General features: G+C 42.3%; 2 protein-coding genes across 2 annotated transcripts in view; one reads left to right on the top strand and one right to left on the bottom strand.

Moving 5' to 3' along the window:
• Positions 1 to 2,244: 2,244 nt before the first annotated feature.
• On the bottom strand, positions 2,245 to 6,289 carry CCDC103 (coiled-coil domain containing 103). Its single transcript, XM_056863878.1, has 3 exons — positions 6,151 to 6,289; positions 3,807 to 3,939; positions 2,245 to 2,700 (listed from the first exon to the last, which is right to left on the bottom strand). The coding sequence occupies exons 1-3, from the start codon at positions 6,285 to 6,287 to the stop codon at positions 2,245 to 2,247; spliced, it is 726 nt and encodes a 241-aa protein (XP_056719856.1). The 5' UTR covers positions 6,288 to 6,289.
• A 3,401-nt stretch (positions 6,290 to 9,690) lies between these two features.
• EFTUD2 (elongation factor Tu GTP binding domain containing 2) overlaps positions 9,691 to 14,269 on the top strand; it is a 43,331-nt gene continuing 38,752 nt past the window's right edge. Inside the window, exons 1-3 of the mRNA XM_056863431.1 lie at positions 9,691 to 9,796; positions 12,017 to 12,182; positions 13,451 to 13,529. Coding sequence (XP_056719409.1) covers positions 9,692 to 9,796; positions 12,017 to 12,182; positions 13,451 to 13,529 — 350 coding nt within the window. The 5' untranslated portion in view covers position 9,691. The remainder of the gene's footprint in view (positions 9,797 to 12,016; positions 12,183 to 13,450; positions 13,530 to 14,269) is intronic.

The following is a 14,269-nucleotide window of genomic DNA, read 5'->3' as shown; positions in this document are numbered from 1 at the left end:
GCCAGCTGCAGCTTTCCTAAGCAGAAAAGATCTGGTATCTGTGATGCATGTCCTGGTGAAATTTACATTAGATTACTGCAATGTGCTCTACAAGGGACTGACCTCGAAAAGTGTTCAGAAATTTCTATTGGTACAGAATGCTATAGCCTGGATGTTGATCGTACTGGGCTGTAGGGACCATACCACTCCAGTGTTGGCCCCTCTACACTGGCTCCCAATTGTTTTCCAGCCCTATATGGTTTGGGACCAGTATGCCAGTATACCTGGTGTAGTGGTTAAGAGTGGTGGTTTGGAGCGGTGAACTCTGATCTGGAAAACCAGGTTTGATTCCCCACTCCTCCACATGAGCGGTGGACGCTAATCTGGTGAACTGGATTTGTAACCCCACTCCTCCACATGAAGCCAGCTGGGTGACCTTGGGCCAGTCACGCGCTCTCAGCCACACCTACCTCACAAGGGTGTCTGTTGTGGGGAAAGGAAGGTGATTGTAAAGCCGGTTTGATTCTGCCTTAAGTGGTAGTCAGCAAATAAAAACCAACTCTTCTTCTTAACCCACCCAACCACTGCAGTCATCTTCAGGGGCCCTGCTTGAACTGCTGAGGAGTCCCAGGTTTTCCTGAGATATTTAACACCAGTTATGATGAGAGAACCCCACATCCCTGTAAAGCCCTGGAAGGGGGAAGGGAGACTGTGTCAAACCTCTTAATGAATTCTAATCCAGCAACTTTGAAGTCCTGTTGCTACTTCACTGGGATAACTATCAGCCCTGGGCTTCTATTGGGGTCTCCCCACTTTATGGAAGAGTCTACTGGAGATGGGCCACAGGACACCAACCCTCCAGCTGTTCAGAAAGCAATGCAAGACTGAATTAAATGACAGAGCATTGTAAAGCATGTAAATGAGTTTCTTCTCTGACTTGCTAGACTGGCTGGTTGATAATTCTGGCTGTGGTGCTGATGGGGCTTTCCTGCCATTTGGATGTTTATTGTTGTCCTTAGGTTTTCAACTTCCGTAAGCCACCTTGATCCCACATGCTGGAGAAAAGTCAGGTGCAAATATATTAAATAACATTATTACCAATATATCCTAGGCATATAACACTAAATCGAGTATGTAGATGTTTAATTCATTGTGCCTGAAGAAGAGTTCTGTGTCATTCAAAAGTTTGCTCCCAATATTCTGAGTGTTAGCTAGTCTATGGTTCCTGTAATCATGCAGAAAACACATCAGACAAGCACCCTGCCCTGCTGTCACCCACCAAGGGCAGAACACAGAGCTTGTGCTGTGAAATTTTGTTCTCTGGCCTAGAAGCCCACTTCCATAACCCAAACATAAAGGGATGGTTGTGAGAATTCATTTGTAAAAGAAAGACACTCCGTAAATGCTCAAACATCTTTGCATTCAACAATAGCCATGCAGATTAGCTTTGGATTAGTTTTGGATTACACACATTAACAGATCTCTTCAGGATACAATGGTTCCATATTAACATACCATACCCTCATTAGCACATTATCTTGATACTTACAGGACAATGATTAGCACATTACTTTTGCAGGACAATACTCAGCTCAAACCCAACCCCTTTCTGACTATATATTACTCTTCCTGCACCCTTGACACTGAGAGACACTGTCCTTCAGTGTTTCTCCTCTGAAGATGCCTGCCACAGCTGCTGGCGAAACGTCAGGAAAGAAAATTCCAAGACCACGGTTACACAGCCCGGATAACCTACAAGAACCAATGAACTCTGACCGTGAAAGCCTTCGACAATATCTTTGCATGTGCTCACATCTTTATTATTGCTTTGAAAGTGTCGGCTGAGCCTTGGAATTGCAGGCTGCTTAGAGGCTGTGCTCTGAGTCCTAGACAGAACAGAAAGAGACGTATGCCATGACAAATGTGAGATAAATTGTAGCAGAGAAGACCTGTAAAGCAGATAGGCCTTAAATCAGGCACTTGCCAGAAGTATTTGCAGCAGACTATCTGCCCAGGTGCAGATGGCAGAACCAACACAAGCAGAGACAAGCACTGGATCAGCAATGGGCCCATCCCCTGGGGATCAGATCTGCACAAGCCTCATGAAAATGAACAGCGGATGCATAAGAAGGCCTGCAAGCAACTGCACATCTCCCGTTCATTTTAATGAGCCTTGGAAAGAGCCTGTGGTGGGTCTTCCTACCCTGCCCATGTTCCACACAACTTCCCTGTGTGGCATGGTTGATGCCACAAGCTCAGACTCATTCAAGGGGCTTGGTAAAGGTGCATCAGTTCCATCCATTTTCTTTCTGTTGATCCATCGCTCTGGCCACTGGTTTGGGTAACTGAGGTACTTTCTTTGTGTACAAATTTGGGAGAACACACAGGGCCTGTCTCCATCATGCGTAGTTTCTCAAACAAATTCCTGCAACTTTCCTTCTCTTCCCAGCTCAGGAGTTCTACGTTCAGCCCAAAGCGTTTGGTGCCTGAAAGACTCTCCAAGATCTCCAAGACAGAGTCTCGGTCTTTGCCACAGACATTTTCACTGAGCACTGTTAGAAATTCCCCCAGGAGACCAAAAGCAAGATCTGTTTGGAAGATCTGGCCCAACTTCTGGGACCCAAGTTGAAGCAAGAACTGGTACTGTTCTTGGCTGCTTTTCATGCATCTGCGCCAATTTCTGTAGAACTCTGATGAAGTCTCAGGAAGGTGCTGCAATTCCTGGAGGGTAAGAAAAGTGTCAGAAGTTCCAACAAACATGGGTGCAGTCCCACTCCCCAAGCCATTGGGTGAAGACTTAAAAATTATCTTCTTGGAAAAGGGATATTGTTTGTAGCAATTGTGTGCCTATAAAACTGCAGCTTAGACAAGAATGATAGCATTCTATGCTAAACTCTCCAGATTCTGACACCAAGAAATTATTTCTCCAAAATATACTGCCATATTATTTGAATTCAGAATCAATTATATGCCATTTTCCCTGTTGTGTGTCTTATAAGAAGTTCCTTAAAAACAGCTGAGGTGCAGAAACCTGTACTTCAAGGAATATACCATGAAACTGCCATTCGAATTCTGCTCTCAGAAATAACTGTAAAAATTAATCTGGTATGTACTAATAATATAAATTAGGAGGCAAAGAAAACAAAAAATGTTTTTGTGACAAAAAAAGTAAAGGGAATCTGAAATTTCTTAGCTATTTCACGGCACTTAACACACACACACACATTTCAATTTTAGTGATTTTGATTTTAGTGAGATTCATTAAAATTGTATTTTTCAGATTCTATTTACATATTTTAAAGTAACAAAAACATTGTTTTATTTTTCTCTCTCTTTTTCTTTTCTCAGCCTCCTGATTTACTTGAAGGGCTAGAAACATACTTTTAAAAGAAAAAGAAGTTGGTTTTTATACCTCGCTTGTCTCTACCTTTAAGGAGTCTCAAAGCGCCTTCCCTTACCCTTCCCACAACAGGCACCTTGTGAGGTAGGTGAGGCTGAAAGAGTTCAGAGAGAATTGTGACTGGCCCAAGGTCACCCAGCAGGCTGTATGTGGAAGAGTGGGGAATCAAACCTGGTTCTCCAGATTAGATTAAACCACTATACTACGCTGGCTCATGATTGTACACCACCATCATTATTATAAAACTGTACAGGAAATTTCACATCTAAAACAAATGATTTGCCCTTGGCTTGGGGCAAATCTGCCACATGCAAACTTTCCTTCCAATTTATCCCACAATTCAGTACAAGGAATTTAAACAATGGCTTGGAGAAACAAGTCCAGCTCAAAAGGAACCAAGGAGCCTAAACATTCTCAGTGTTCTCACCTGAGGCAGCTCCACTTTGCTTTCTTGTTTGTGGCTTGCTTTTCTTACACAGGAGTTCCATGGTACCTTTGCTTTATTTCCAATCCTGTCCCTTTTCTCCAGAGGCTTCAAGTGTGAAGCTAAAACAATATCCCTGCAGGTAACAGAGAAGAGTGGGATGCTCTATAGAGTGGAATTACAATGTGGAATTTCCAGAGAGACTTTCAGCAGATACTCATTTCTGCTTCAATTCCCTCTTCTACTTAACTCAAGGTTCGGCAAATCCCAGCTGTCAGGGTGCATAGAGCATTGCGGCTAATGGTATTTTCATCAGTCATTTATTGTAAATGCCTCTTGGTGATTCTCAATAGAAGTACAAAGCTTATTTAAGTGAGCTAGATGTTAGTTTTTTATTGTGAGGACCAGAGCCAGTTCCAGGTTTGCATTGGCCTTGGGCAAAACGGTATAACTGGCCCCCCTTCCCTCTTTCTTATGGCCCCTTCTCTCCTCTAACAACACCCCTTCCACCTAGCGCTGCCTTTTCTTCTTCAACCACTCCCTTTTCCATTTCAATTTTCTACTATGGTAAAGAGAAACCATACAAAATTGTGTTTCTTAGTAATGTTTATTACTTTGTATAAAACCAGAGAGAAGAAAATATATTTTCCATAATTGCATTTGGTGTGCTATTCAATAAAATTGGGATCATTTGTGTAAAACAATAACAATATTATTCTGGAGGAACCTCAATCTCCAGGTCTGTGGAAAAGTTTCTCCACTCTCATCTTTGAAAGTGAGGAGGCCAAACCAACACTGTGAGGAGGCCAAGACTCAACACTGGATCAAAGGAGCCATAACTTAACTAATACAAGAAAATAAAATACTAATACAAGAAAATAAAACTTATTTTCAGTACTGAGAAATGTATTGCTCGTTTTTTTTAAAGCTGATAGTTACATCTTTGATACAACTAATTTAATACTCTGATAAATATCACGATTTGAATCTTTAATTTTTGGTTTTATACATATGTACTGTTTTTAAAATTTATTGGTATTATCTTTTTTTAACTGTTCACTGCTTTGAGGGCCCTAATTGGGTACAAAGATGTCCAAGTATATTTTTTGCCTGTGTGTATCCATAATGATCAAGATGTGTACCATGAGGAAGAACCTCTAACGCATCGACTAGTTGTGACAACAGAACTGATTTGATAGCATCTACTGCAGCACTTTGAGATGTCTGAGACAGAAGTTTCATGGTCTGTTCTGGCAAATGCCAAAGGCCTCTTCCCAGCATTTTGTTGATCTAGAAAAAAACGAATAATCCTTTGCCTGGCCAGAACTGTCTGTGGCATGCAACACAAGGATCCAGTTGTGGTGAGAACAAGATACAAATAATGCCTGGGGATTTCCCCCCACACACCTTACAACAATGGATTGCACTCTTTTGGCACCATTATCACAATATTGGCTACAACTATTACGCAACAACAATCTATACGTTTCTGTCACCCTGCCCGACACAATGCTTGAAAGATCTTTTCCCTGTGACATGCTCAAATTCCAAAATGTTCCCCTCAATGTTCACTGATTTGCTGTTAACAAAGAGAGGGGGAGAGTGTTTAGGTGGCACCTTGGTGAGAGCTTAGCATCAACCACCATAAAGTAATAAAGTTGCCATTTTCCACTTTACTGTGGTGTGAAGTCTACAATGTGAGGTAAAAACACACAATTATTTCACAGCAGGAATGGGCCTCAGCAGATGCCCCACCCTGCCCACTGCTGACGGCTGGCGCTGGTGATGACAACTAGGGTTATCCCATATTTGTTTATACACTACAAAGCTTTTGGTACAGCTTTTTAAAAAATGACAAGAAACTATGATGAATTTAGGATTATGTTTTGTGGTAGCAATAATGAGAAAGTATGGTCATTAAAATATAAATCCCTGAAGACTGGAAAATGTCTGGCTCTTAAATTGTTGGGGTGGCTCCTAAAGCCAAATAAAATTTGTCTGAACTATTAAAAGGCACTGGGGACCTCCTGAATTCTGTCGCTGTTCTCTGTAAGGGGCAAGTGAGTTGACTGTACCTGAAATCTGGGGTGTCTATAGACAACTATTAACCACTTCCCTGTCACTGGAAAACCTCCTGTGGTGCACATGCAACGTCGGGAAATAAGGGACATCTCCACCACCCTACATTTCCAACTGGTAATGCAGGAATGTGGCAAAATTCTCTTCGCTAAGTAGGTCAGACACTACAGCTGACCAGCCTCCAAAGTGACTGTGTGTATATGGTGGTCAATTCATAAGCAGTTGACCTGTATATATCAATGAAGGAACCAGTGGACTTCAAGCAAACCTGAATTCTTCATAAGATGCCACTTTCTGGCGCACTGCTCGGAACTTGGCCTCATTTTCTCTCTGGTACTTTTCATCAGCAGCCACAGCTTCTTGCAACTCTTTTTCCAAAGCCCGAAAATCTATCATGCCCTCCATTCTGAAACGAAGGAACAATAGCGCTAACATCTCATCTGAGACAACAGTCTTTATTCCACGGAGTAGGCTGTTGTCTCAAATACTGCAAAATCCATTCATTCTGCATTGGCTCTACTCCAGCTCTCCAAGATGCTTCATCCTCAGCCCACTCACAAACTTTGATTCTTGCCTCAGCTCCAAATTATTTCTCTGCCCCTCCTCTTAGTACAGAGCAATGTCATTTTCCCAAACTCTGATGGGTATTATATTACCAAAGCTAAACAAGGATTCCATATAAAAGATGTATTTAGATACTGCTTTTCTACTATCACTTTCAAGACGGTTAAAAACTAAAAGTAACTTCTACAAGATAATATACGCCATTAGTGCTTTTATTGTTTAAAAAAATCACTGGTACTCATATACAAGGTCACACTGATCTCCAGGAATTACCCCCCTCAGGACTTGCGAGACCCCCCCCAACACACACACACACACACACAGGGGCCAGTACTCAGTACTGGTGAGTTCTGCCACAAAAAATCCCTGTACACAATATAAAAGATAAGTGAGACAGAAAGGGAAGAGGAAAGCAAGCAAATTATGGTTCTAAATCTTAGATAACTCCTATTGACGTTAGACAGAGGTTCCAGGTAGCCACAATGGTCAAAATAAAAAAATCCAAAAGCAAAAGCAATGTAGCACCTTTTATTAAGATCAATCAAACTGACACAACACAGGGTGCAGGTTTTCAAGTTCTACACATCTCTTCATCAGGCTGGACTAGGGTTGCCAGGTCCCTCTTCGCCACCGGCGGGAGATTTTTGGGGCGGAGCCTGAGGAGGGCAGGGTTTGGGGAGGGGAGGGACTTCAATGCCATAGAGTCCAATTGCCAAAGCGGCCATTTTTCTCCAGGTGAACCGATCTCTATCGGCTGGAGATCAGTTGAATTAGCGGGACATCTCCTGCTACTACCTGGCAGTTGGGAAAGATCCAGACAGCACTCACAAATTGTAATACAAAAGTAAGCTTTATCAAAGTGTGAAATAGTGCAAAAGGTGCAAAATATATATACAAGGATGACGAAGATACACATACAACATAAATAATGGAAGTCCAAGATGATATCAAGTTCAAATGTCCAAAGACACAAAGTAGGTAAATATCCTGAAAACAGGTAAGTCACCTTCCCTTTGTGGCTCTCGCCTGGGACATCTGCTCCTTCAGCTGTCTATAAGTACAACAGAAGTCCATACTGGATTATAAATATTGACTTACCTGTTTTCAGGATATTTACCTACTTTGTGTCTTTGGACATTTGAACTTGATATCATATTGGACTTCCATTATTTATTTTGTATGTGTATCTTCGTCATCCTTGTATATATATATATTGCACCTTTTGCACTATTTCACACTTTGATAAAGCTTACTTTTGTATTACAATTTGTGAGGTGCTGTCTGGATCTTTCCCATTATCCATACAGCACTGAGCCTTTATCTTGTCCAGGACTACCTGGCAGTTGGCAACCCCAGGCCGGGCGCTCAATTAAAGGGGAGAGCCTTCTTTTTCTCACCACTGACTCGATTAGGAGTTCAGTAGAGCTCAAAAGCTTGCACGTGGTGCTGTGTCTTTTTTTATGGGTCTTCATAAAAGCTGCTCCATGGTTTTTGCTTTTATGTTAAGAATAAAATTCTTTGGTTAAACCAGGAGCTTTGCCTTTATCCATTTGGCTCGGGAACTCCTCGGAGGTTTAGGGACGGTGCCTGAGGGCGGCAGAGTTTGGGGAGGGGGCTCAGCAGGGAGGTTAATGCAACGGACTCCAGTCTCCAAAGCGACCGCTTGCTCCAGGGTAACTGATCTCTGTGGCCTGGAGGTCCCTTCTGATTCTGGGAGAACGCCAGACCTCACCTGGAGGTTGGCAACGCTACGCCCCACACAGGCAAGAGGAGCGCCAAGCTTACCGGGAGAGGTCTCCGCCGGCCTCCCGCTGCTCTTTCCCGAGACTAGGCCTCCGGTTTCCAGGGCAACGATGCCCTGGCTGGGTTTCCATAACAACCAGGAGCCGCTGAGGAAGCGAGGACCCTGGTCGGATGGGGCGCCCGCGCTAGACGCCTGTCCAAACCCGACGCCCCACATCAATGTTTTCCTTCTTGTCTTTTTTTTTTTTTTTTTTTGGTCCGCTCACTCTGATTAAAATCTGGGCTGTTGACGCGTCTGTAAAAGCGAAAAGAGAGCCAAACTGGAAAAATAAGGCAAGAGAAATGGCGCCTTCCTGGGGCCTTTCACGACGCTGGCGCGGTGAGGTCACCAGCCCGCGACGGCCCAGAGAACGTTGGAGGAGCGCGCGGTTCTTTGGCGAGGCGCTTTCCGACGTGGGTGGAAGAAAAGAAGGGTTGTTGTTTTTTTTTAAAGATAATCCTTTGTAGCGGTACGTATTTTGTCGTGTATCTCTTTAGTTACTACTTTTTTATCCTTCTCTTCTTCCGCCAGAGCCTTCAGAGTGGCGCACCCCTCCCCATTTTATCCCTACAAGCACCCTGTGAGGTACGCTGGGCTGTGAGAGTTGTCTGCGGTCAGCTTGTGAGTTTACAGTTGAATGGAGATTTGAACCCAGACCTCCCGAGCATTCTAACCAGTACACCACATTGGGAACCACTTTTCGTTTAGCGAATCAGACTGGTGTAGTGGTTAAAGTGTCGGATTAGAGTTTGGGAGACCCAGATTCAAATTCCCGCTCTGCTGTGGAAACTTGCTGGGTGTCCTGCGGCCAGTCACACTCTCAGCCTAACCTACCCCACAGGATTGTTGTGAGGATAAAATGAAGGAGAGGAAAATGACATATTCTGCTTTCGGTCCCTTGGTGGGGGGGGGGGGAAGTGAGACATAAATTAAATAACAAATTATTCAAAAACTGGCTACCCTGAGCTCTTGCAACCACTGTTTCTGCCTCTTTCTCTGTTAGGTTTGTTCTATTAGGTTTGCAGACAGAGTTGCTGAAAGAAATGGGTAGAGAAGGAGGTTTTAACTTTTTTTGGTGGCGGGGAAGGGGCTGAGGTTTGGAGGAGAGAGATTTATGAAGGTGGATGGGCTTAGAAAAATGGTTTGGAACCAGCAAGGTGCATTGGTTAGGAGCTGATAAGAAGAAAAACTAGATGACCGGTAGACAGGCACAATAGTAGTCGGCATCAGTGGAGGTTGCCGAGGAGGTTGTATGTATGAAATCTGCAGTACAAACAAAAAAAATTGTCAGCTTTTAACTTCATAATATTGCAACAAGCATGTAGTGCCTGAGTGAAGGTGTCACCAAACAACTGGCAAGATCCAACAACAAAATATAGGAATACAGCTTGATACAAACTGAATTGAATGCAAAGTATAACTGATGATTCTGTGGCTTCCTTTCTTCCCAAAGACCAACCAAATGGATACAGACCTCTATGATGAATTTGGGAATTACATCGGTCCTGAACTTGATTCTGATGACGATGATGATGAAATGGGCCGGGATTCAAAGGATCTCGATGAGGTACTGAGATTATCTTTCTATTGTAGTTGCCAGCTGGGCTAGAGGCCTTTTAAATAGTTTTACTTGAGGCTGTCAACCAGTTCATTCCTGGTTAAATAATAAATTAAATATATTTCTATATTGCATTGTTTTGAATTTTGAGGATTTTGTAAAAAAAAAGTTGAAGCGTTTCCTTATTATGGTATGAGTTTGTGCAGGTTTATATATATATATATATATATATATATATATATATATATATATATATATATATATATATATATATATATATATATATATTCAAAATTCAACGGTCATGGATCCTACAAGAGAATGCATGAATTAACTGTATTTTTGTGGTTTACTCCTATTATAACAGTTAATAAATTTTCCTAGTCCTCCATTAAAAATAAATATTCATTGTTTTCATTCTCCATCCTAAACCTAATTACTACTGTTAATTTTTGATTATCATAACCAACCACATTTTATTAAGCCATTCTTTTTCAGTTTATGAGAACTCTCCCAGTATTAGCAATTAATGTTTTAGCAGCTACAATTGTAATACCAATTTTCTGGCGTTTTCCCCTGATACAGTTTATTAAATCACTTTTAACAAATCACTGGAGCCATCTAATTGAGATTCAGGTCACTTTTCCGGTCACTGAAAGTCTTCCTGTCTCATTGAGAAATAATGCCCTTTGGCTGGAATGCCAATAAGCAGCTCATTTAAGCAAATTCCCTTCATCAATGGATGCTTTGGAGTGTTTGCCAAATTTTCCTGCCTATCTGATTTTTTTAAATCTATTTATTTAACTTTTTCCAAGTAATCGCACAAATATTATGTAAAGTTATGCCAAAAGGCATGATAATGGATCAATCTACAGAGGTTACAACACTGTAAAAAGAAATCCTGAGGTGATCATGTCAAGATTTCTTTTTTTGTCGTCTTTTAGTTAATGTGTATATGACTTTGTGCACATTAAAAATAAGAGAAAAATATGAAAAATCATGATGGGTAGATGCATTAGTCTGTCAATATCAGTCTTTATTAAAAACAGTCAAAGTCCAGCACAGCTCTTCACAATTTACCACTAAAATCCTTAGTATTAAGCTCTATCCACAAGTTTATACAAATAGTAAAAAAAGTTGTTTGCACTCTTTGCAAACTATATATACTACTCTTTAAAATTATTAACCTTCCGATGTTCTCAGCAGTTTCTGACGGATTCTACAGGCCGCTGCACAAAACCTTGCCGTTCCTACTGTAACCTGTGGGTTTTCCTCTATAAGCAACATTTTAGTGTACTCCTGACCTGTATGGCTGAAATGCCGACTAAGCCAGGGGGAGATAAACTTAGAACGAACCTCTTGATATAGTGGACAGAGCAGTAGAACATGCTCCGTTGTTTCAGTTTCCTTTAGAGCACAGGGACAAACCCTCTCCTCAGGGGAACCTTTCTGTATCTCCCATCCACAACCACCGAGGGAAGAGCTTGGCATCTGGCAAGGGTGAATGCTCTCCTACATCTGAAGATCTCTAATTGGGAGAGGTAGGCGGCAGGAGTGGCTACATATCTGGACTGTTCTGCTTAGTCTGTCAATAGCAATAGAAAAGAGCCAGTAGCACCTTAAAGCCTAACAAAATTTCTGGTAGGGTATGAGCTTTCATGAGGCACAGCTTACTTCTTCAGTATCTGAAGAAGTGAGCTGTGTCTCATGAAAGCTCGTACCTTGCCAGCAATTTTAAAAGTTAAAAAAATTGATTGCACATGTGTAGTGCCTCAATAAAATCTGGATATTAAAAAATAGAAGAATTCTTCTTGCTAAACCATTGATACCCTGTTGCAAACAAAATCAGGCAATTCAGAACTCCTATTTCTGGGGAAACATTCAGATGGGGAAACATTCAGATGGGAAGAACAAGTTCATGATTGTCAGTGTGTGCGTAAAACAAGATGGGACTGACTACTATAACTCTAAACAAAGTCAAATAATTAAGTCCAAAGCCTGATTCACTGAGGCAGCTATATAAATCGATTGTGCTGTGTCCGTTGGCTGTTGCTAAATATCAAATAGCTTTTTATTAAAGTTCCCTCTAGAATGTTATGCCCTTGATGGCCCTTTCATATCTTGATGATGTAGTCGTTATGTGATAAATGTGCATGTGTGAAACTTCTCCCCCCTAGTTGTGACATTAGGATTATACTAGCTAAAAACTGCCCTTTGTTCTGTTTTCAGCTTGATGATGATGATGATGATGATGAGATGGGGGACCATGATGAAGAACACCCTGGGATGGATGTGGTGTTGCATGAGGATAAGAAATACTATCCAACCGCTGAGGAGGTCTATGGGCCAGAGGTGGAGACCATAGTGCAGGAAGAAGACACACAGCCTTTGACTGGTGAGAAATGCTGGGCACAGGTCTCCAGTTTTAATGTATTTTGCCAGCATGGTGATGAGGCAGCCAATATGTGGGAAGGGTGACTGCCTACCTTACTCAGTAAGTGGCCAGAGTACAGGAATGGGGAAATATTTTAGATTCTTTGCAGTCAAGTTTTATTTCGATACAATATCAGCTCTAGGTAAAAATCAAAGTTAGGTTAAAATAATAAAATAAAATAATAAAAGTTGATGATTCTGGAAGGATGATTTGAAGAAGAGGAGGAAAGATCTTCTACTGGGAAACGTTTTCAGTTAGTCGTTTATAAATCCCACTAGACTGGAAGCAGAATTTGGCTACTTGAATGGTTATCTCCCGAGAGGAGTCTGCAGTCAATATAATCTGTTTAGTCCTCTATTTGTAGAGATAAGATATAAAAACTGGATAAGCTTTGTTATCCAGCATTTTTGAAAACGGGCTGCCATTTAATCAAATGTGATGGATACGCAAGCTCATTACTCTGCCCTGCCCCCTACCCAGAGGAATCCACAGCAACCAAACTCTACCCCATCAGAAACACCATGGTGAAAAGTCCATGTGCCTAGTGGAACCCCCCCACCCCAGCCATAGAGCTGTCCTACATAGCAGGCAGCCAAGAAGGGGGTTGGACTAGATGGCCTGTATAGCCCCTTCCAACTCTATGATTCTATGCTGCCTAGGAGTTCTCAGGCAGAGCTGGCTCCTGAGAGCTCATGGCAGACTGTGAGGGAAGGAGGCACCTGAGGATGTCATCATCTGGTAGTGCCAGCTATAAGAAGCCCAGCGACAGCTGGAGGCATCGAGCTTGCTGGCTAAAGAGGTGGAAGTGTGGGATACATGCATGCCTGAAGACATGGAGGTATACTGGTTAAGAAGGAGGAGCTTGACCTCTGGGCAGTGGTGGTTAAACTGGGAATTCTGGATAGCCAAACTTTTACTATACTCGTATAGATACCTGGCTGTTTTTCGGATTTTCATATTAAGAGCTTCTTTGGTCAGATCATGGAGCTATCTCACGGTGTCTTGTCTATGTTCAGTGATTGATAGCAGTTCTCCAAGACCTTTCCAGCCCAGTTATTCAGGGACTACAACCAGAGATGTTGAAATGAATTTGGAGCATGCTTCATGCACAGCGTGTGCTGTACCACTGTACACTGTCTTCTCTAGTCCCTTTTTGGCCATAGGGTGTAGAATGGAGGTTTCCCTGCTTTCCCCATTAAAGGGTCGTTATGCTTGGTGTTTCCTTTCAGAGCCTATTATTAAACCAGTGAAGACCAAGAAATTCTCCCTTATGGAGCAGACGTTGCCAATCACGGTATATGAGATGGAGTGAGTACAGCTTACCATTATTTTTATTTTTCAAATAATGTATTATTTGGGGGAGGCTGGGAGTTAACAGATTTTATTAAAATTTATATCCTACCCACTTTGGTTGTTTTGGCGCAATACTTTTGCTTGCTACGTGTCTCCCTACCGCTCTTCACCTGCAACATCCCACATTATCCCATTCCTGTGTAATTCTCCTTCTACTCCAAGAGATACTTCTAAAATAATTTAACACCTCGCCCTCTAACCCAGGGGTCCCCGACCTTTTTGAGCTTGCGGCCACCTATGGAGCTCTGACACAGCGTGGTGGGCGCAGACACAAAGGGGCTGCCACAGTGTAGCTGCTGCAAGAGGCGGAGCCAGTGATGTATTGGCTGCCACAGCTTACCTTCAGTCACACAGTCTGTGCTGTGGTGGAAGCTGGTGCCAAAGCAACATTTTTGAAAAGCTGCATAGCCAATCAGGCCCTGCCCACTTTCTAAAAACACTTGGTGGGCACCTGGAAAGGTGCTGGGTGCCATGGCTTTCGCGGGCACCATGTTGGGGACCCCTGGTTTAACTAAATGTTGTTGGATGGGAAATGAGAGGTGGTGGTAGGGGATTCTTTGCCTCTGCCAGGGGACTGATTACCATGGATGGGGTACTACAGCTGGTCAACTAATAAGAAATGTGTCTATATCCTTTTGTTTTTACTAAAACTTTTGGCAACGTTTATCACTAAGGGCTGTTTTTCTTTGATCTCT

This window comes from Euleptes europaea, chromosome 18 (assembly GCF_029931775.1).
Source record: "Euleptes europaea isolate rEulEur1 chromosome 18, rEulEur1.hap1, whole genome shotgun sequence".
NCBI classification, from domain to species: Eukaryota; Metazoa; Chordata; class Lepidosauria; order Squamata; family Sphaerodactylidae; genus Euleptes; species Euleptes europaea.
This window is presented reverse-complemented; position numbering and strand designations above follow the sequence as displayed.

Excerpts from the sequence above, each read along its gene's own strand:
- CCDC103 (XM_056863878.1), bottom strand. The coding sequence starts at position 6,287 with ATGGAGGGCATGATAGATTTTCGGGCTTTGGAAAAAGAGTTGCAAGAA. Across the intron at positions 3,940-6,150 it reads GCATCTTATGAAGAATTCAG|GGATATTGTTTTAGCTTCAC; the intron begins GTTTGCTTGAAG and ends TGTTACCTGCAG. Across the intron at positions 2,701-3,806 it reads GCAAAGTGGAGCTGCCTCAG|GAATTGCAGCACCTTCCTGA; the intron begins GTGAGAACACTG and ends CTTACCCTCCAG.